Here is a 22,239-nt window from a genome sequence, read left to right as displayed (position 1 = left end):
AACTACTATATATTGTATTATATCAAAGTTCTGCATTTATAGACTACAATTTAGCAACATTCAATGATGTCTTAACTAAATTATGCCTTCAATAAGATTACAATCTTGTCGTGGTTCGGAGGCTTATGTACCTCAATGACCCAGAGTGCTATGTTGGCTTTATGCTTTGATTCTTGGTGGGGTCACCCATTCCAAACATATCAAAGGTAGAGGCCAGACTAAGAGTGGTCCACTGGTGCTCCAGGCTCATGGGTTCGGCTCAGGGCTCACAACACTGACTGGCTGAAAAAAAAATTGTCGTCGAAACAGCAATGAAGAATTCTTCTATATCTGTGTGACAGTATGGACAGCAGCATAATGGGCAGCAAATAAATAAATTAATGGAGCCTCTTGCGAAATAATTAATCAGTTCCATTGGAGTAATAATTACCAATTCATCTGTCCGCTGTCCATCCCTTTGATTTCAATAGATGTTACTTAAGACGACAAATGGCAAAGGCCTTTACTTAAAATTAGTTATTATAAATGATATTTTGTCCTGTGAGGCAAGGTAATCTTGTTAGCTAACATAATTGCAGAGGGCAAAATCTATGTGCAAGTTCTGATGATTTTCAGATTGATGGAAGTGGACTCCATCTGAAGCCATTCAGAGTGCTAGCTCTGCTCTTCACTTCAGGGATGTGGTTGGCCAAGTCCAACATGGGAGAGCCGGTCTCGGCTCGTCCCAAAGGCTCCTCAATGGCACAAGGCAACAGCAGTGCAGAAGAGACGGCTCGTGGTGGAGGTGGTGAGGAGACAGGAGGAGGCAAAGCGACACACCCGAGCCGTTTCAATGGCCAAGCAGGGCCAATGGACTAATTGGGAGAGCCTGGAAAAGAGGAAACTCAGTTGGCGTTGCATCTGGGAGATGGAGGGATCTCGGCTAAGTTTTGTCATCAGAGCCACTTATGACCTCCTACCAAAAAGCTCAAAACCTGAACCAGTGGTAGGGAGAAGACCCCACTTGCTCTCTTTGTCAAGCACCTGGATCACTAAGGCACATTTTAACAGGATGCACCATGAGCCTCAGCCAGGGGCGGTATACTTGACGGCATAACCAAGTTCTCAGACAGCTGGCATCAATCTTGGAACAGAGGCAAACCACCGTAAATGCTCTCCCACAAACATCGGCAGGAAATGTCCACATTACACGATTTGTACCAGCAGGCCAACCTCCAGAGCACCAAGTAACATCAAAGGATATAAGCATTCTGCATGTTGCTCAGGATTGGAAAATGGACGTGGACTTGGAGAAAAAGCTTGTTTCCCCCAGACATTGCGGCTACAACACTCCGGCCAGACATAGTCCTGTGGTCCACAGCAGCCAAGCTGGCATATGCTGTGGAATTGACAGTACCATGGGAAGATGGCACTGAGGAAGCTTATGAGAGGAAAAAGACCAAGTACTCTGAACTGGCAACTGAAGCTGCTCAGAATGGCTGGAAAACCAAAATCTTCCCTGTAGAAGTGGGATGCAGGAGATTTATTGCTACATCTAAGACCAATCTATTGAAGAAGGTGGGGGTCAGGGGTGTCTCCCTCCAACAAGCAATTAAGTCCTTGTCAAATGCAGCAAAGGAAAGCAGCAATTGGATTTGGATTAAAAGGAAAGACAACAACTGGGCTGCAAGATGAAGACAGGAGGGTACGGAACTGAGGGGGGTGTATCTGGGACGTCAGGTAGCACTGTTGAGCCCTCTGGAGACTTCGTGGGCTTATCAATGAAACGTCAAAGAAGGAGGGTGCCCACCTGATGTCCCCAATGATGTAGTTACCCTCCTCATCACCACTCCAAGCCACTGCCAACATCAAGAGTGCCGACTTTATCATTGGGATTGAAACATCAAGTTCTAGTAGCTCTACCCTTGTCAGCAAACAAGCATGGCAGACTTGGTCAGAAAAGTCTTGTACCAAATCAAAAGCAACATTGATATCTCTAGTTTAGCAATTAATAGGAACTGGAGAGCTTTAAAGCATTTGCTGTACTCACACAACTTGTGTCACTAAATTATGCATATTCTCATGAAGTACTACAGAAGAACTACTATGTGAAATTAGTCAATTGATGGAGCTATGCAGTTAGCATAGCAGATTCTATATTACAGGATCTTTCATTTTGGAAGGGTTGAAATAACGCAAGCAGGATGTCAATGATCTGGACTACGGTATTAATGGATTTGTGTCTAAATTTGCTGATGATGCAAAGATAGGTGGAGAAGCGTGTAGTGTTTCAGAAATACAGAGCCTGCAGAGAGACTTAGATAGTTTAGGGGAATGGGCAAAGAAGTGGCAAATGAAATACAATGTTGGAAAGTGTATGGTCATGCACTTTGGTAGAAGAAATAAACAGGCAGACTATTATTTAGATGGAGAGAGAATTTAAAATGCAGAGATGTAAAGGGACTTGAGAGTCCTTGTGCAGGATACCCTAAAGGTTAACCTCCAGGTTGAGTCAGTTGTTGTGAAGAAGGCGAATGCAATGTTGGCATTTATTTCTCGGGGTACAGAAGATAAGAGCAGGGATGTGATGTTGAGGTTCCATAAGGTACTCGTGAGACCATACTTGGAGTATTGTTTGCAGTTTTGGGCTCCTTATTTTAGAAAGTATATATTGACATTGGAGAGGGTTCAGAGAAGATTCCTGAGAATGATTCCAGGAATGAAAGGGTTACCATATGAGGAACGCCTGACAGCTCTTGGACTGTATTCCCTGGAGTTCAGAGAATGAGGGGGATCTCATAGAAACAATCCAAATGTTAAAAGGCCTAAACAAATTAGATATGGCAAAGTTATTTCCTATGGTAGGGGATTCTAGGACAAGAGGGCACGACTTCAGGATTGAAGGATGTCCATTTAGAACTGAGATGCAGAGAAATTACTTTAGTCAGAGGGTGGTAAATCTGTGGAATTTGTTGCCACGAGCGGCTGTGGAGGCCAGTTGTCTCCAAACTGGGTGTATTTAAGGCAGAGATAAATAGGTTCTTGACTAGCCAGGGCATCAAAGGGTATGGGGTGAAAGCAGGGAAGTGGGGATGACTGGAAGAATTGGATCAGCTATGATTAAATGGTGGAGCAGACTCAATGGGCCGAATGGCCCACTTATACTCCTATATCTTATGGATTAAGATCAGCAAGTAAAGATAACAAAAGTATTAGTTACATAATAGACTTATTCAGATCTACTTCCAAATAAAATTATTTCTTTACTTACAGTAAAAACAATTTCCATCTACAATTTTGGAGTGTGCATTAGTTGTCTAACTATTCACTACTTCATTGCTTTTCACCTTTCAGTGAGATGTTGCAGTGATATCAGCTTCTCAACATCAGGCTGAATATTACTCAGGAGTCTCAGATCACCGTTTTAGTGAAACTGTGCTCCACTAAATATGACATTGGAAAGGTAATAAAGAACATCATGACCTTTTTCCACACAGCAGGATAGCACTCAGAGATTTCTTTCTGGAACCAAGTCTTAATATAGTTTATTGAACCTCAACTTCAACTCATAGTCATTTTCCAGCAATATCAATTCATCCATCCTTCCTGTTAATTCCTCATTACAGGTGTTCAGAGAAGAATTTATTACACAATCTGAAATTAGGATCAAGAGAAGATCTTGAAATCTCTCTGATATGCCTTCATGCAGCTCACCTATGTGCGCACAATATACTTGAAGATCATCATCTGTTATTCTTACTTTCTCATCTACCTCAGGAAAAGTTGTGAGGGCCAATATTGCACTTAAATAGGGTTAGCTTGGGTAGAAATTTGGAGACAACTGATTTGGCTTTGATAATATTCACTTCATTTCCTTGCAATTGAAGACTGATTCCATTAAACTTGGTAAGTATTTTGAGTGGATTACTGAATGAAGCATTTGAGTCTTCAAAGAATTTTATCCCAGTTTCAAAAAAATGCGTAAGAGCATCTCAGGTAATTTCATTTGAGAGTCATCTGACCTCTGTGTGCAACAGCAAATCTTGAACCATGCTTTCATCTTTTATGAACATAACCAAGAAGCAAAGATTTGTTGCTTGGTAAACTTGACTCATCCAACTGCAGAGCTAGTTCTGCTGTCCTAAGTATGTTGCACAATGTGCCCTTCACATTCTCATACATTCCATTTATTCCTCTTTGAACAGAGTTGTTGCTGTGCAGAATAGCTTTAATTATTTGGTCTGGTGACTTATACATAACCATACAAAGAACTTTCCTTACTGCTGGCAGAAGCAGTTCTTCTCCAATTTTATGGGGCATTCCAAGTTTAAGCAATGAGTATTGAGATATTATACGAAGCAAGCAAACCATCACTATTTTGTTGTGAACTGCTGGTAAGCATGTTTTGAAGCGTTTTCCATTTCTGAAACTTTTCACAAAGTGACTGAATACAAGCCAAGTTCTTGTTTGCTTTATCAGAGAGTATTCTCTTCAAATGTTCAAGGAGACTAGATGGGTTCATTGCCTTATTTTTAAAAAAAAACGTTTTTCACACAGCAAACACATTGGCTGTTGTTAGTTGTTTAGGGCTTGTATAAATCCATATTTCAGTTACTCCACACTATACTGTCTATTCTTCTTTCTCATTTGTTCTGCTTTTGCCATTTTCGTTATGGATTAATGACCACAGCCTTTTCTTGAAGTCCAAACAGTGCTGTCAATAAAGGGGAAAGTTATGACATCGTAATAGCTCAGGTAAAACCTGACTCTCTGTCTGAAGGTACATAAAGTGGGGAGCAATATTTCGGTTGGGCCTTGGGATGGAAAAAGGCAATCAAGACCATTTGAATGGGAAGATTTTGTATTTTACCCCATTGAATGCCATACCCTAATTCACTAGAATTGCATCACTAAGTGGTTAGCGTATTGGAATCATACTAGCTAATACTGTACTACAGTAGTGAAAAAATGTACAGGCCAGGACTGGAAATAACACAATTTCCTCTGTCCAGATTTCTCATGATATGCTAAATTGAGAAGTGTCACATTGCATTCCAACAACTATATGCGCTTCAAGCAAAGTCTAAAAGAACAGTAGGTCAGCAAGAGATAAGATGACTACATGATTATTGTAATCAATTACTGTATGAGGCACTGAGGATTGGATGCTTATAATATGTAATCCATTTAAGTTAAACCTGTAATTCCTCAGCCACCCCCTTTGTTACAGAACCCACATCCCACTACTTCCTTTACTTTTACTGCTCCATTAAAAACTCCACTGCCCCAGAGGGGTGATATCACCCACTTTGGGAACCACTGATATAGAGCAAGCTGTGAATGTACTAAAATTTGCAGAAGATATTTGATACGGGGTCGCATCAAAGGTTGCAGCAAAAACTGAAAGCATATATGAGAAATTGTAATATATTTGTTGCACTAACTGGGATGTACTGCAAGGGGGGCTCTGTGGGGGCGTTGAGGAGGTCACTGAATGCACAACGGACTATATTAACTTTTGTGTGGATGCCGTTGTCCCTGTTAGAACTGTTCGCTGCTATCCCAATAATAAGCCCTGGATCACTAGTCACATCAAAGGCCTCCTAAACCAGAAGAAGAGGGCCTTTAAAGATGGTGATCGGTTGGAGCTTAAAAGAGTTCAGAAGGAACTCAGAGTACAGATAAGGGGGGCAAAGGAGCAGTATAGGAGGAAGCTAGAACAAAAGCTGCAGAAAAAAAGCATGAAGGAGGTGTGGGATGGGATGAAGATCATCACCGGATGCGGTGCAAAGCGGGGGGCAAACATAAGTGGAGATGTGGAGAAAGCGAACCAGCTGAACAACTTCTTCAACAGGTTCGACAGCACAATCTCATCCTCACCGCAGAAATCCACACCAGGCTTACTTCCCTCACAGGAAAATAGCCACTCACAGGAGACCTTGCCCACGCCCAGGATTACGGCTGCACAGGTGGAAGGTCAACTGAGGAAGATCTGTACCAGCAAGGCGGCTGGACCGGATGGAGTTTCCCCACGATTACTGAGGGCCTGTGCGACTGAGCTGGGAGAACCACTACAGCGCATCTTCAACATGAGCCTGGAGCAGAGAAGAGTACCCAGACAGTGGAAAACATCCTGTATTGTCCCGGTACCGAAGAAACCACAACCAAAGGAGTTGAATGACTTCAGACCTGTTGCCTTGACGTCGCACGTGATGAAGACCATGGAGCGGCTGATAATACAGAATCTGAGGCCACAAACCAGGCACGCCCGGGATCCTCTTCAGTTTGCGTATAAGGAGAAGGTGGGAGTAGAGGATGCTATCACGTATTTGCTGCACAAATCACTCTCTCACCTAGATGGGGTCAGTTGTGCTGTGAGGATTACATTCCTTGACTTCTCTAGTGCCTTTAACACCATCCAGCCCAAGATCTTAAGGCACAAACTAACGGAGATGGGATTAGACTCTCACATGGTGGATTGGATAGTGGACTACTTGACAGATAGACCTCAGTATGTGTGGTTGGGAGACTGTAGGTCTGACACGGTGGTCAGCAGCACAGGAGCGCCGCAGGGAACCGTACTCTCTCCGGTCCTGTTCACCCTGTACACATCAGACTTCCAATATAACTCGGAGTCCTGCCATGTGCAGAAGTTCGCTGATGACACGGCCATAGTGGGGTGTGTCAGGAATGGACAGGAGGAGGAGTATAGGAAACTGATACAGGACTTTGTGATATGGTGCAACTCAAACTACCTGCGTCTCAATATCACCAAGACCAAGGAGATGGTGGTGGACTTTAGGAGATCTAGGCCTCATATGGAGCTAGTGATCATTAATGGAGAATGTGTGGAGCAGGTTAAGACCTACAAGTATCTGGGAGTACAGTTAGACGAGAAGCTAGATTGGACTGCCAACACAGATGCCTTGTGCAGGAAGGCACAGAGTCGACTGTACTTCCTTAGAAGGTTGGCGTCATTCAATGTCTGTAGTGAGATGCTGAAGATGTTCTATAGGTCAGTTGTGGAGAGTGCCCTCTTCTTCGTGGTGGCGTGTTGGGGAGGAAGCATTAAGAAGAGGGACGCCTCACATCTTAATAAGCTGGTAAGGAAGGCGGGCTCTGTCGTGGGCAAAGTACTGGAGAGTTTAACATCGGTAGCTGAGCGAAGGGCGCTGAGTAGGCTACGGTCAATTATGGAAAACTCTGAACATCCTCTACATAGCACCATCCAGAGACAGAGAAGCAGTTTCAGCGACAGGTTACTATCGATGCAATGCTCCTCAGACAGGATGAAGAGGTCAATACTCCCCAATGCCATTAGGCTTTACAATTCAACCGCCAGGACTTAAGAACTTTTTAAAAGCTATTATTACTGCTTTTTGAGATAGTGATTTAGATGCATATCATATTTTTTACTGAGTTAAGTATTGTATGTAATTAGTTTTGCTACAACAAGTGTATGGGACATTGGAAAAAAAGTTGAATTTCCCCATGGGGATGAATAAAGTATCTATCTATCTATAACTGCTGGTACAGTACACAGTAAAAGCGAGACAATGTTTTTCAGGACCATGGTGCTACATGAAACAATACAGAAACTACACTGAACTACGTAAAACACAAAAAACTACACTAGACTACAGACCTACCCAGGACTGCATAAGGTGCACAAAACAGTGCAGGCATTACAATAAATAATAAACAACACAATGGGCATGGTAGAAGGCAGTAAGTTGGTGTCAGTCCAGACTCTGGGTATTGAGGAGTCTGATAGCTTGGGGCAAGAAACTGTTACAAACTCTGGTAGTGAAAGCCTGAATGCTTCGGTGCATTTTCCCAGATGGCAGGAGGGAGAAGAGTTCGTATGAGAAGAAAAAGGTGTTTTTCAAATATGTGGCATCTAATTCCCTAACTTTAAAGTTCCATTGGACTTCCTTTTTAAGAACACTTATATCTGCTTAATTGTATTTCTCCCAATTTTCATCTCATTATCTGTAAAATATTTAATAATTTTGTTTAAAAATTGAGTTTCTCCCTTAACAAATTTTGCCACTGTACATATCATTCTAGTAAATCTTATCAAAAAATGTTTTTTTTGGTACATTGTCTGTTGTAGTTGGAACAAAGTTTCCATCTCTTTAAATGTTATGCCTCTTATAAACATATATTCATATTTATAAATGGAAGTCTCTAATATTCACTCATATTGATGTTGAAATATTTGCAAAAACATACATAACTAATAGCTTTTTAGAATCTATTCATGTACTTGAGATTAATTATCAGATTTGACCTTAGGCTTATTACACAATATTAGAAATACGATATCAATATTGAAAGTTTATATTTATCTTCATTGACAAATACAATATAAAAAAAGTGACCTACTTTGATCTGTTCACTGATGGTCTTTAGTGCTTCCACTTCCTGTTCAGCTTTTGGAACTAAACGAATTACTTGATCTCTAGATAAAAGAAGATTGATATTGTAGTATATTTTTCTTTAAATATGCAGTGTGACCAAATTTAACAATAATTCTTCTATCGTCTGAACAATATTTTTGAATTAACTTTTTAATATCAATATATCTATAGTAAATTCTAATGGAAATGATAGCATTATACCACTGAGGTTTCAAATCAGCCAACTTAAGTGAAGTAAAAGGGATTCAGAAAGCATTCTAACACAGACCAGTTTCTGGAGTTATATTTACCTCCTGAATATCAAGTTTGACTGGCAGTCCAATAAAGAACAATTGCAATTTATGGAATATTGGGTCAGCAATTTCATATTTGTTGCATCAATAGCTATTTGAAGATTTGATAAATGAAAAAGGTCCCTTTTCTGAAAAAAAAATCACAAATCACCTGATTTCTTTTGAAGTTGTAGTTTTCTCTGACAGATTTGTAAAATTGTTTCAGGGAGTATGAGACGCATGTTGAATTCTCATTTTCCTTTTAGGAATAAACCTACTCTTGTTGAGAAAACTATTCACATAAGTAACTGATCTAAAATTGCCTCTGGTAATTTTTGGAGAGATGTTTTGCGATAATAAAATCAAAAATGGGCCATGCTACAACAGTGATACTAAGCACAGAGTATCCAAGATTTAAAAAAAATCAGTCTTGTGAGACCACCCTTTGAAGAATGCACAAAGGTAGAAAACAAGATTTGTACCCTGCAGGTGGTAGGCGCATCACAGTAGAGGAAGCAGTGGAATTCAATAATTTTGAACATGTGATATATTCCCTCTTCAGAATGCTTTGTGACTTGCTCTGGCTATGAACCAGAAACATGAGTTTAAATCCCATCACAGCAGATAGAAAATTGAAAATATGTTAATTAAATAAATCACAAGTTAAGAAAGGTAGAAAATGAGCTGCAGCAAGTCAAAGAGAAAGTTGGAGCTATCATCAAATACATGAGGTAATCTAGATGCAATAAAAACCTGCTCTTGTTCGGACAAAAACAATTGCTATGGGTAATTTTTGGACTGATGTTCCCACAACAACAGGATCAAAAATAGGCCAAGCTACAACAGTGATACTAAGCACAGAGTATCCAAAATATAAAAAAAGCAGTCTTGTGAGACTACCCTTTGAAGAATGCACAAAGATAGAAAATGAGATTTGTACCCTGCAGGTGGTAGGCAATGATTTCCCCATCACAAAAAGGAAGCAGCTGGAGTACCAAAGACCCTCCTTTGAAGCTCGTGTATAGAAACACATTCAGTGAATACATAGTCATGAAAGTGGCATTAAAAAATCATTCTGGGGTGTTAGACTCTGCCATTTCATCATGGTTGATCCCAGATCCCAGTCAACCCCATATACCTGCCTTCTCACCATATCCTTTGATGCCCTGACCAATCAAGAAACTATCATTTTTTTCTTTTAAATATACTCACAGCCTTGGCCTCCACAGCTGTCTGTGACAGAGCATTCCACAGATTCACCACTCTGTGGCTAAAAAAAATTCCTCCTTATCTCTGTTCTAAAGGGTTGCTCCTCAATTTTGAGGCTGCGCCCTCTAGTTTTGAACACGGCCCCACCAAAGGAAATATCCTCTACACATCCACCTTATCTAGTCCTTTCAATATTCAGTAGGCTTCAATGAGATCCCCCCACATTCTTCTAAATTCCAGTGAGTGCAAGCCCAAAGCTGCCAAATACTCCTCATATATTAACCCCTTCATTTCTACAATCATCGTTGTGAAACTCTTCTGGACTCTCTTCAATGACAACACAGCCTTTCTGTGATATAGAGCCCAAAACAGGTTGACAAAACTCCAAGTGTGGCCTGTCAAGTATCTTATAAAGCCTCAGCATTATTTCCTTGTTTTTATATTCTATTCCCCTTGAAATAAATGCCAACGATAATTTCCACTGAGATGTAACACTGAGCATCATAGGAAGTCATTCCTACCTGTGGCCATCAAACTTTACAACTCCTCCCTCAGAATGTCAGACACCCTGAGCCAATAGGCTGGTCCTGGACTTATTTCCACTTGGCATGATTAACATTATTATTTAATTATTTATGGTTTTATATTGCTATATTTCTTCACTATTCTTGGTTGGTGCGGCTGTAACGAAACCCAATTTCCCTCGGGATCAATAAAGTATGTCTGTCTGTCTGTCAACAATGCATTTGCCTTCTTTACCACAGACTCAATGTGTAAATTAACCTTCTGTTAGTCTTGCGCAAGGATTCCCAAGTCCCTTTGCACCTCTGATGTTTGAACCTTCTCCCCATCTAGATAATAGCCTGCACTTTTGTTCTTTTTACCAAAAAATGCATTACCATATGTTTCCCAATTGTATTCCATTCATCACTTTATTGCCTATTCTTCCAATTTGTACAAGTCCTCCTGCAATCACATTGCTTCCTCAGCACTACCTACCCCTCCACCTATCTTTATTTCATCTTCAAACTCTACCACAAAGCCAACATTCCATTATCTAAATCATTGACAAACAATGAGAAAAGTAGCGGTCCTAATACAGATCCCTGAGGAACACCACTAGTCACTGAAAAGGCCCCTTTATTTCCACTCGCTCCCTCCTGCCTGTCAGGCATTCCTTTATCCATGCAAGTATCTTTCCTGTAATGCCTTAGAATAATATCTTGTTAAGTAGCCTCACGTGTGGCACCTTATCAAATGCCTTCTGAAATTTGTGATTTTTATAAATGACCTGGATGAGGAAGTAGAAGGGTGAGTTAGTAAGTTTGCTGATGACTTGAAGGTTTGGGGGTGTTGTGGATTAACAACTCAGATAAGTGTGAAGTGGTTCATTTTGGTAGGTCAAATTTGAAAAAAATAGTATTAATAGTAAGATTCTTGGCAGTGTGGAGGATCAGCAAGATATTGGGGTCCATGTCCATAGGACATTCAAAGCTGCTCAATGCTGTTAAGAAGGTGTATGGTATGTTGGCCTTCATTAACCATGGGATTGAGTTCATGAGCCATGAGGTAATGTTACAGCTATACAAGGCCTTATTTAAGCACCACTTGGAGTACTGTGTTCAGTTCTGGTCACCTTGTTACAGGAAGGATGTGGATACTATAGAGAGAGTGCAAGGATGTTGCTAGATTGGGGAACATGCCTTATGAGAATAGGTTGAGTGAATTTGGCCTTTTCTCCTTGGAGTGATGGAGGATGAGAGATGACCTGATAGAGGTGTATTACAAGATGATAAGAGGCATTGATCATGTGGATAGCCAGAGGCTAATTTCTCAGGGCTGAAAAAGCTAACATGAGGGAGCATACTTTTAAGGTGCTTGTATGTAGGTACAAGGGGTATGTCAGAGGTAAGATTTTCACACAGAGTGTGGTGGCTACATGGAATGCACTGTCAATGGAGGTTGTAGAGGCAGATACAATAGGTTCTTTTAAGAGACTCTTAGATAGGTACATGGTGCTTAGAAAAATAGAGGGCTATGTAGTAGGGAAATTCTAGGCAGCTTCTAGAGTAGGTTACACGGTTGGCACAACATTGTGGGCTGAAGGGCCTGTAATGTGCTGTAGGTTTTCTATGATTTTCTGTGAAAATTCAAGTAAATGACATCCACTGACTCTCTGTCCACCCTGCTTGTAACTTGCCGAAGAACTTTAATAGATTTGTCAGGCAAGATTTCCCTTTACAGAACCATGCTGACTATGACTTATTTTATCATTAGTCTCCAAGTACCCTGAAACCTCATCGTTAATAATAGACACTTTCCCAACCATTGAGGTTAGGCTAACTGGCCTATAATTTCCTTGCTTTTGGCTTCTTCCATTCTTAAAGAGTGGAGTCTTTAACTTCCATGTGTTTGCATAGAATAGTCTGGAAAAAGAAGCAAATGACTTCTGTTTACTAACTTATAATCCATTGTAATTGCTAGAAGTAAACAGTCGATGTTTTGAGCCAAGACCCTTCATCAGGACTGGAAAGGAAGGGGGAAGATGCCAGAATAAGGTGGTATGTGTGTGTGTGGGGAGGGAGGAGTGAATGTAGGAGTTATGTATTTTGTGCTGTGCGATTATTATGCTTATTATGGTAACTAGTCATGAGTAGGGACGCTTTTCAAAGTCTTTACAGGCAAGGGTATGCTTTTTTTTAAGCTCGGGCTTCTGCCTTGCTACTTTTCCATGAAGACCTTAGAGATTGCAGAGCCCTGAACTTTATCTCCAGTTGTAGCCACTGGCTTCTGCAGCTCACTCAGAGTGACTGATGCCCTTGCAGTAGCCTGTCTTACAAGTTCCATTCTTCTCTGGTGACTAAATTTAGAAGGACTGCTTAACCTAAGTGTCGTAGTGGTTTTATTCCCCCCTCCCGCTACTTTTTTGCGATGGACTGCACTGAGCTCCAAGGTATGTTCAGTGCCTTTGAGATGGTCTTGTACTCTTCCCCAGATTTGTGCTTCCCTATTATTATTACTTCCCTGACTTGTCTTGAATGCTCTTTTGTCTTCATTTTTGTTTGGTTTGTTCAACCTTTTTGCATGTCAACAAATACATTCAAAAACTTCTATAGATGTACTGTGGAGAGCATTCTGACAGGCTGTATCACTGTCTGGTATGGAGGGGCTACTGCACAGGACCAAAAGAAGCTGCAGAAGGTTGTAAATCTAGTCAGCTCCATCTTGGGCACTAGCCTACAAAGTACCCAGGACATCTTTAGGAAGTGGTGTCTCAGAAAGGCAGCGACCATTATTAAGGACCTCCAGCACCCAGGGCATGCCCTTTTCTCACTGTTACCATCAGGTAGGAGGTACAGAAGCCTGAAGGTACACACTCAGCGATTCAGGAACAGCTTCTTCCCCTCTGCCATCTGATTCCTAAATGGACATTGAAGCTTTGGACACTACCTCACTTTTTTTAATAATATACAGTATTTGTTTTTGCACATTTTTAAAATCTATTCAATATACACAACTGATTTACTTGTTTATTATGTTTTATTTTATTTATTATTTTTTCTCTCTCTCTCTGCTAAGATTATGTATTGCATTAAACTGCTGCTGCTAAGTTAACAAATTTCACATTACATGCCGGTGATAATAAACCTGATTCTGATCTTAGAGAGAGAGGGAGTATTTGTTCATTGAAAACAGGTGATCCTCCAATTTTCTACATCAAAAAAATTGGGTGAGTTGGTAATAAATAAATTGCAACTGAGGAAAGTTGGCATTATAATTATAAAGGGGGTGAGTACTTTTTCAGCTTCACAACTCTGGTTTTTAATTTTTAGTAAATTGGTGACAGGTTTTGTAATTTTCTTTTGATTTAACATGATGCACAATGTTTTGCATATGAGCTAAAATCATACTTCAATACATCTTAAATTTAGAAAAAGAGACAGCAAACAGTGAAAACATTGGTGGGGGCTGAATATTGTATCAGTCTGTACCGCCAAAACCTGGGAGTACATTGCAGGCAACTACCACTCTGCGTAAAAATCAACTACCACTGACATCCCTTCTAAGCATTCTTTCATTCACCTTAAAATAATGCCCTTTGGTATTAGCCATTGCAGCATGGGAAAAAGGTATTAACTGTCCACTCATTCTATGCCTCTTATCATCTTACACACCTTTATCAAATCACCTCTCATCCTCCTCTCCAAATAGAAAAGTCTTAGATCACTCAACCTTTGCTCATAAAACATCTTCTCTTATCCAGGCAGCATCCTTTATATAAAGATGCAACCATAACTGAAGAGAGTATCCCACTGTGATCTAACCCTCATCTAACAGAGCAGCAACAGTACCTCCTGACTCTTGAATGCAGTCCCTCGACTAAAGAGGAACACACCATCAGCTTTCTTGACCACCCTTTCAACTTGCATAGCAACACTTCGATCTACAGACTTGGAGTCCAAGATCCCCTCTGTTCCTCTACACTGTTATGAATCCTGCCATTAAGCTTGTACTCTGCCTTTGTGTTCATACGTACTTCCAAAGTGTATCATAGAACATAGAAATCTACAGCACAGTACAGGCCCTTCAGCCCACAATGTTGTGCTGACCATGTAACCTACTCTAGAAGCTGCCTACCGCAGGGGTCACCAACCGTTTTTGCACCGCGAATCGGTTTAATATTGACAACATTCTTGCGGACCAGCGGGGGGGTATTAATCACGACCGGAACATATGTAATAAGTCAACCATAAGTCACCTATAAGTGGTTAATACACTCAATTACGTTTCTAAAAGGGTTTATCTAACAAATTTAATATTAAACAGCGCATATTTTCCTCGCATGAATATAATAAGTCAATTATAACTCACTTATAAAAAACATAACATTTTAAGTAACGTTTGGATATTAAACACACAGCGCATATTTTCCTCGTATGAACATATAAAATCACTGCAACACACCAGTGAAAGGACAAGGTAAGGGCCGGCGGTCGCAGTCCGGACAGAAAGAGCGAGCGAGGAGTGGGATTGAGCGCATGCCCGCCCCCCTTGTAGGCAGGTAGGGTCTATCGGCCGACGAAAGTTTGGCTCGAGGGATGACTTTCAGTAGATCGCAGCGAGGTAACTGTTCTGCTACGTATGAAACCCTGAGCCCAAATCAGGTCGTCTGCGAATATTTTAGCACCGGGTTCCCCACTAACATTGGTGTGCGAAACAGGTTCAGAGGCGGCGCCCATCTGTCCGCGCTCCAAGCCTGTACCAACGGCACTTCCCGCCGGCCGCGCGAGGCCGCCGGTTACCCGGGGCCAACCAGTGAGCCCTGGCGCGAGGGTATCACTGCGTTTAGGCGACTGCTGACCTCGCGTGCGTTCAAGTTCAACAGTAAGCGTGACAGGGAATGAGGGCGTACAAAAGCTGGATGAACTCGGCAGGTCGGGCAGCATCCGTTGAAATGATCAGTCAACGTTTCGGGCCGAGACCCTTCGACAGGACAGGGAATGAGGAAATGTAGAGCTGACTTTTATTGTTTCATATCGCCAAATCATATAGCTTCCTCGCGGTCCAGTGGTTGGGGACCACTGGCTTACCGCATAGCCCTCCATTTCTCTAAGCTCCATGTACCAATTTAAAAGTCTCTTAAATGATCCTATTGTATCCACCTATACCACCGTCACCGACAGTGTATTCCTCGCACCCACCACTTTCTGTGTGAAAAACACCCTAGACATCCCCTCTGTACCTACTTCCAAGCACCTTAAAATATGCCCCCTCCCCTCGTGTTAGCCATTTCAGCTCTGAGAAAAAGCCTCTGGCTATCCACACTCAACCCATTCTCATAAGGCACATTCTCCAATCCAGGCAACATACTTGTAAATCTCCTCTGCAATTTCTCTATAGTATCCACATCCTTTCTGTGAGATGACTAGAGCTGAACACATTACTCCAAATGGGGTCTGACCAAGGTCTTATATAGCTGTAACATTATCTCACGGCTCTTGACCTCAAGAGTATCATTGCACAGGTTTCTGAAATGAACTCTACCATTTTTCAGTCCAGCTCTGCATCCTATGTTAACTTTCTACATTGCCAACCTCTGTGTTACCTTCATACTTACTCATCCACTCGTCAACTTCCCCATCCAAGTCATTTATAAAAATCAGAACGAGCAGGAGTCCCAGAACAGATCCCTTTGGAACACTACTAGTCATCAACCTCCAGGCAGAATTGCCACCATCTACAACTACCAGACGTCTGCCTTCTGTGAGCTAACCAATTGTGAAACCATACTGCCAAGCTTCCATGGATGCCATGCCTCAGGACTTTCTGGGTGAGTCATGTAATTGTTTTCTCACTGGATTTCAATGGAGCTTTAAAAAAAGGGGTGAATAAAGACCCTTTGAATAAATAACTGATAATTTGGGCTTTGTGAATGCTGTGTCTATTATATATCTATAATAGACTTTATTGAAGGTTAACTATTCACCGAGCTTCAACACTCAGATGATTACTTACTGATACAGTATTTGGTTGTTACTGCTTGCTTACTTCTGATCTCAGTCAATACTTTACAGTGGCTTATATATGGCATGTAATTCTTAGATCTAAACCATTTTATATCACATTTCTAGTTTTAAAAAAAACTTAACATTTTCTTGCATTGCATTCTCGTCGTTGTATTACGTGATCTGTAAAACTTCTTCCAGTTTAAAAGTTTGGCCATATAAATTCTTCTTTCATTTTGTGACAGTGTAAAGGATACACAGTCGACGCACTGATGTGTCCTCTCTCAATTAATATGCTGTGCGATAAAAATCCTAGTTTTCCTAGAAGTACCGCCGGTGCGGATTTTGGCGTATGACGTATTTATTGCTAACAGAGAAAAAAAAACCCAAACCAGTAACCACTCCATAAAACAACATGACTTTGAGCCAGTAAAACAAAAATCCCTGAGAGTATAAAAATGTTTACGACTTCTTCCTAACTTAAAACAGTATCAAAATACTGAATCAAATTACCGCAACAGTAACTTCATAATGTTTAAATTACAGAAATCATTTTTTGTTTCCATCTACCTGACACATACACTTTCATAATGCACATCAGAAAATTTCTACCAGTGGATAATTCAATAAAATGAAGACAGCTGAAGCACTTTAGCTGCATAATCGGACAATAACACTTACCCTTCGTACCGGTTATTATAAAGAAAGCCTTGTACGACGTCTCGACAATTCAGGAAATTCACAGAAGCGAATATTAAAGCAGCTGCAATAATGCGTACGTTCCCCTCCATGTAGATGGTAAAAAAGTATTTTAAAAATAAATATCTAATATTTAATTTGCACCAGAAATCTCTCACCCTGGAATTCTTAATCTCTGGCAATAAAGCAACTCTACATTAGCAAAAAGCAAAGCGGCAGAAAAACTTACTCGGCAAAGCAAGTAATTTAAATCTGGCAGCGGAGCGTATTTGCAATCCAGTAACTCCCGTTAGCCGGCGAGGCTGGGCACGTGACCCCTGGACGTCGCTGTTCGTTACCATGACACCAGCACAGCGACAATAAGACGAGGACTACAGAAGTTTGGATACTGTTTGACCACTTTGGATACTGTTGGGGGAACGACCTACTGGGGGGAATCGCAGTGACCGGGTCTCTGGTACTAGGTCTGGCTCTATGGCTCAGAGGAGAAGTTCCTTGCTGGATGGTACGGAACCGCCCACTTCGTGGCTTCATCGTTTGTAAAAAGAGACAATGAGTTAGTTATCTCTTTTCAAATGACAATCATTCACCTGAAAAGATTTTTTAGCAACTTTTTTTTTGTTTTGAATAACTTTAAATAGAGTTGTATTTCTTGTTCGCCAGTTGCTAAGAGCGCTTGCTATATAAGGTGAGTTCTGTTAGTTCTGCCTCAGCATTTGCAAAGGCAATAAGTGTGATGTTGCAGATCATACAATGTGTGATCTGTATATCATTGACTTCTACGAATACATGTCATTATTTTTGTTGAAAACTTTACGGCTTCTATGGGAGAGTGGCACTGAGCATGGATCCGTGGTGCAGAAGGAAAGTGGGGGGGGGGGGGGGCAGTAGTGATAGGGGACTCAATAGTCCCAGGAACAGACAGGAGATTCTGTGCCCATTCTCCTAATCTGTCTAAGTCTTTCTGTAGCTTCTTTACTTCCTCAAAACTACCTGCCCCTCCACCTATCTTCATATCCTCTGCAAACTTTGCAACAAAGCCATCAATTCCATCATCCAAATTATTGACATATAATGTAAGAAGAATCGGTTCCAATACAAATCCCTGTGAAACACCACAAAAGGCTCCCTTTCTTTCCACTTCTTCACTTCTGCCAATCAGCCACTGCTTTAGCCATGCTAGAATCTTTCCTGTAATACCATGGGCTTGTAGCTTGTTCAGCAGCCTCATGTGTGGCACCTTGTCAAAGGCCTTCTGAACACAACATCAACCCGATTCTCCTTTGTCTATCCTGCTTGTTATTTCTTCAAAGACTTCCAACAGGTTTGTCAGGCAATATTTTCCCTTGAAGAAACCATGCTGATCACGCCCTATTGTATCCTGTGCTTCCTATGACTTAATACTTAATAATCAACTCCAACATCTTCCCAACCACCGAAGTCAGACTAACTGGCCTATAGTTTCCTTCCTTCTGTCTCTCTCCTTTCTTGAAGAGTAGAGTAACATTTGCAATTTTCCAGTGTCTCCTGGAACTACTCCAGAATCTAGGCATCCTTGAAAGATCATTGAAAGATCATTACTAATGCCTCCATAACCTCTTCAGCCATCTCTTTTAGAACTCTGGGGTGTGCGCCATCTGGTCCGGGTGATTTATCTAACTTCAGACCTTTTAGTTCCCCAAGAACCTTCTCTCTACTAATGGCATCTTCACACACTTCATGCCCCCGACACCTGGAACTTCCACCATAGTGCTAGTGTCTTCCACAGTGAATATCTATTCAGTTCATCCGCCATTTTGTTGTCCCCCATTACTACCTCTCTAGAATCATTTTCTAGCAGTCTGATAGGCAATCTTGCCTCTCTTTTACACTTTATGTACCTGAAGAAACTTTTGGTATCTCTAAATACAGCTATGGAATCTCTTGGGATTTTGCCTCACCTTTACCGGGAAATCCGATTTCTTAGTATAAAGCCTATACTTTAAGTCACTTTTATTGTCATTTTGACCATAACTGCTATGTACAGTACATAGTAAAAATGTTTTTCAGGACCATAGTGTTACATGACACAGTACAAAAACTAGACTGAACTATGTAAAAATAAAACAACAGAGAAGAAAAAAAGCTACACTAGTCTACAGACCTACCCAGAACTGCATAAAGTGCACAAAACAGTGCAGGTATTACAATAAATAATAAACAGGACAAAAAGGCAGTAAGGTGTCAATGAGGTACCTATGTATATTAGCTGGCTTCTGTTTATGACATAAGGAAAACATCCAAGATGAAGAATATTTTAAGGTAGTTTTTCACTTTGGCACTGGAAGGAAAATAACAGCTTGTGCCTGTGCACACTTTAAATAAGAATGTGTAGTAGGACAGACTGTCCCGGAATGTAAATGTGCAAGGTTTAGTTATTTTGCTATCAGGTTAGTAAAATTCATATGTTATGGTAAGGTTTGTGTTTTGATGACTTGGATCAAGTATTTGTAATCTGTAAATTAACAAAGTTATGTTTTATTCTACATTATATTTCTCCTTGCAGATTTAGAGGGGCTTTCAGGAACACATTTGGTTTTCCAGAAATTCGAGTATACCATTGTTTACAGTGATATCCACAGGAATGTATTTTGCATCAGTCGTTTTAAGCTGAAGTCTTTCATGTTATGAACCAAGCTGGCTTTTCTGAATGCAGCTGTGTTCTGGAAATTTCTCTGCCAGTGGCTTCTCATCCAATTTGGTCAGATTATACTTTATGCAGCTGGCACTAAACCGTAAGTGGGCTGAAGAAACAAGAGCCTTCATACTGAAAATTCTAATATCTTCAGAAGTAATAAGCAAAATATACTTCGAAAATGCTGGAGCTAATTCATAGATCAAGCAGCATCAGTGGGGGAATATCTATGTTTGTTCATTTCCGGCTGTTTTAATATCCTGACCTTCTTGAACTACAATGATGTATGTGCCCTCATGTACCAACCCCCAGACTTTGGTATTCCCTGCTTAAATGTCTTGTTTGTTAAAGCACACTAAAGCTTGCTGTTCATTCCATGTTTAGCACTGCCAAACTTTGACTTGGCCTCTGTGTACTGCCCACATTTTACTGTGTCAAACACACTTTGTAAATATGACTTCGAGAAGCAAAGTAAACTTTACAGGTATCCAGTTTTCAGGGAAAGTTAGAGAAATACAAGGTTTTAAGTGTAGAATTGTGGAAGGATGAGAGGAGACGAAACAATAAAAGAGAAACAGTATGACAGGGTGAAAGAAAGGAATGAAGGTGCAAGAAGCATCGGAAACAGAAGGCCTCTGAATGTCTTTCAAAGGATTGCTTTGCAAATCACAGTACCACATGTGTAACAGTCCCTTCATAATGTGTAAGTGAAAGAAAATTGTGTCATTCTTGGTGGAACAATTGTTTAAGGTGAGTGTAATGGTTGTGAAGGTACGTTGAGGCACATGGGAAAAGGGAATTTAAGGACAAGGAGATTTGTTTAATGGTTCTAGGAAGGAGGGTGAATGTGAAGGATAATTTTGAGTAATGCTATGGACATGGTTGAAGACTTAATCAATATTCACTCTAATCCTATCTCCAGAAATGGTATTAGAGAAGTTGACAAATCAACTGCATGGAATTTAATGGCGTTGATGTACAACTGGCTCCTGAAATGGCTGAGCATAAATGTATATGTCAAAAAATACACTTATTGAGAACAAAATCAGGACTTGGCAAAGGTTTGCACATGTCCAAAAAAATAATGGAAGCCCTTCTCTTCATGTGGGCTCTGAGGTTTATGTAATGAGCTCAGATTATCACTTGGGTTCCACCTTCTGCATTCTTATCTCATTAAAAACCCTTCATCCATTGGATTCCTGTGTCCCTTTCACAGGGTAATGATGAGTTAATATCTTTTAAAATCCGATGTGTGTAGTCCAATTGATACCAATAGTCTGTAGACTAGCTGATTAACCAGAGTATCTCTGTGATAGTTGGAAAGAACAGACACCATGAGAGGTCAGTGAAAGAACCACGTGGTTCTTCAGGTCACTCAGAAGCATCTGGCATTGTTCAGTGACTGTATACTCTCTGTTAATACCAAATCAGCAGAACAGCCTACCTGAAAACTGACAGAGCCCCCCAAAAACAGGGATCTGTGGAATGCAAATGTTGTGCCCAAGATGTTTTTGGTATCATTGGTACCTTTAAATATATAGTATTATGGACATATTCACCATACTTGAATTGTAAATATCCATAGAAACTGCAAGGAATTCTAACTCGAGCACCTTGAGTTTTTGAACTGGGCTTTCCCCATAAATAGTGCTCAACTATCTGTGCTGACCAACCGGCTGGACTGTTCACTGAGATCTTTATCCTCTCACTTCGGCAGTCTGAAACACCCGCCTGTGTTAAGTAGGCTTCACTTATACCAGTGTCCAAGAAGAACATGGTAACCTCCCTCAATGACTATCATCTAGTAACACTTACATCCACAGCGATGAAATGTTTTGAGAGAATAGTGAGGAAACATGTCAACTCTTGCCTGAGAAGCAATTTAGATCCAGTACAGTTTGCCTGCTAGAGCAACAGATGCATAGCAGAGGTTATCTCATTGGCTCAACCCTGGAACATCTGGACAGCAAAGATGCAGATATCAGGATGCTCTTTATCGACCAAAGCTTGGTATTCAATACCATCATCTCTTCAAAACTGATCAACAAGCTTCAAGGTCTTGTCCTTAATTCCACCTTGTGCAATTGGAAGTCAGCTGGAATGGCAACAACATCTCCTCCACAATCACCATCAGCACAGGTGCACCATAAGGTTGTGTGCTTAGCTCCTTGCTCCACTCGCTTTATACTTCTGTGAGGCTAAGCACAGCTCCAATATCATATTCAAGTTTGCTGTTGACACCACTGTCGTAGACTGAACAAAAGGTGCTAAAACTACAACCTCTTACTAAATGTCCAAGGAGCAGCTGATTATTGACTTCAGGAGAAGGAAACCAATGGTCCATTAGCCAGTCCTCAGAGGATCAGAGGTGGAGGGGTCAGGTGTTATCATTTTGGAGGACCTGTCCTGGGCCCACACACAAGTGCAATTGTGAAGAAAGCACGGCAATGCCTCTACTTCCTTAGGAGTTTGTGAAG

General features: G+C 40.9%; 1 protein-coding gene across 1 annotated transcript in view; it reads right to left on the bottom strand.

Annotated features, from left to right (window-relative positions):
- The window catches only part of cpa6 (carboxypeptidase A6), a 76,831-nt gene extending 59,531 nt beyond the window's left edge, over positions 1-17,300 (bottom strand). Inside the window, exons 1-2 of the mRNA XM_073041090.1 lie at positions 17,071-17,300; positions 8,368-8,443 (exon numbers count right to left, since the gene is read on the bottom strand). Coding sequence (XP_072897191.1) covers positions 8,368-8,443; positions 17,071-17,180 — 186 coding nt within the window. The 5' untranslated portion in view covers positions 17,181-17,300. The remainder of the gene's footprint in view (positions 1-8,367; positions 8,444-17,070) is intronic.
- Between the last annotated feature and the right edge of the window lie 4,939 nt (positions 17,301-22,239).

The sequence above is a fragment of the Hemitrygon akajei genome, chromosome 1 (genome assembly GCF_048418815.1).
Source record: "Hemitrygon akajei chromosome 1, sHemAka1.3, whole genome shotgun sequence".
In the NCBI taxonomy this organism is placed as follows: Eukaryota; Metazoa; Chordata; class Chondrichthyes; order Myliobatiformes; family Dasyatidae; genus Hemitrygon; species Hemitrygon akajei.
Note: the sequence above shows the minus strand (reverse complement) of the source record. Positions and strands in the feature narration are given on the sequence as shown.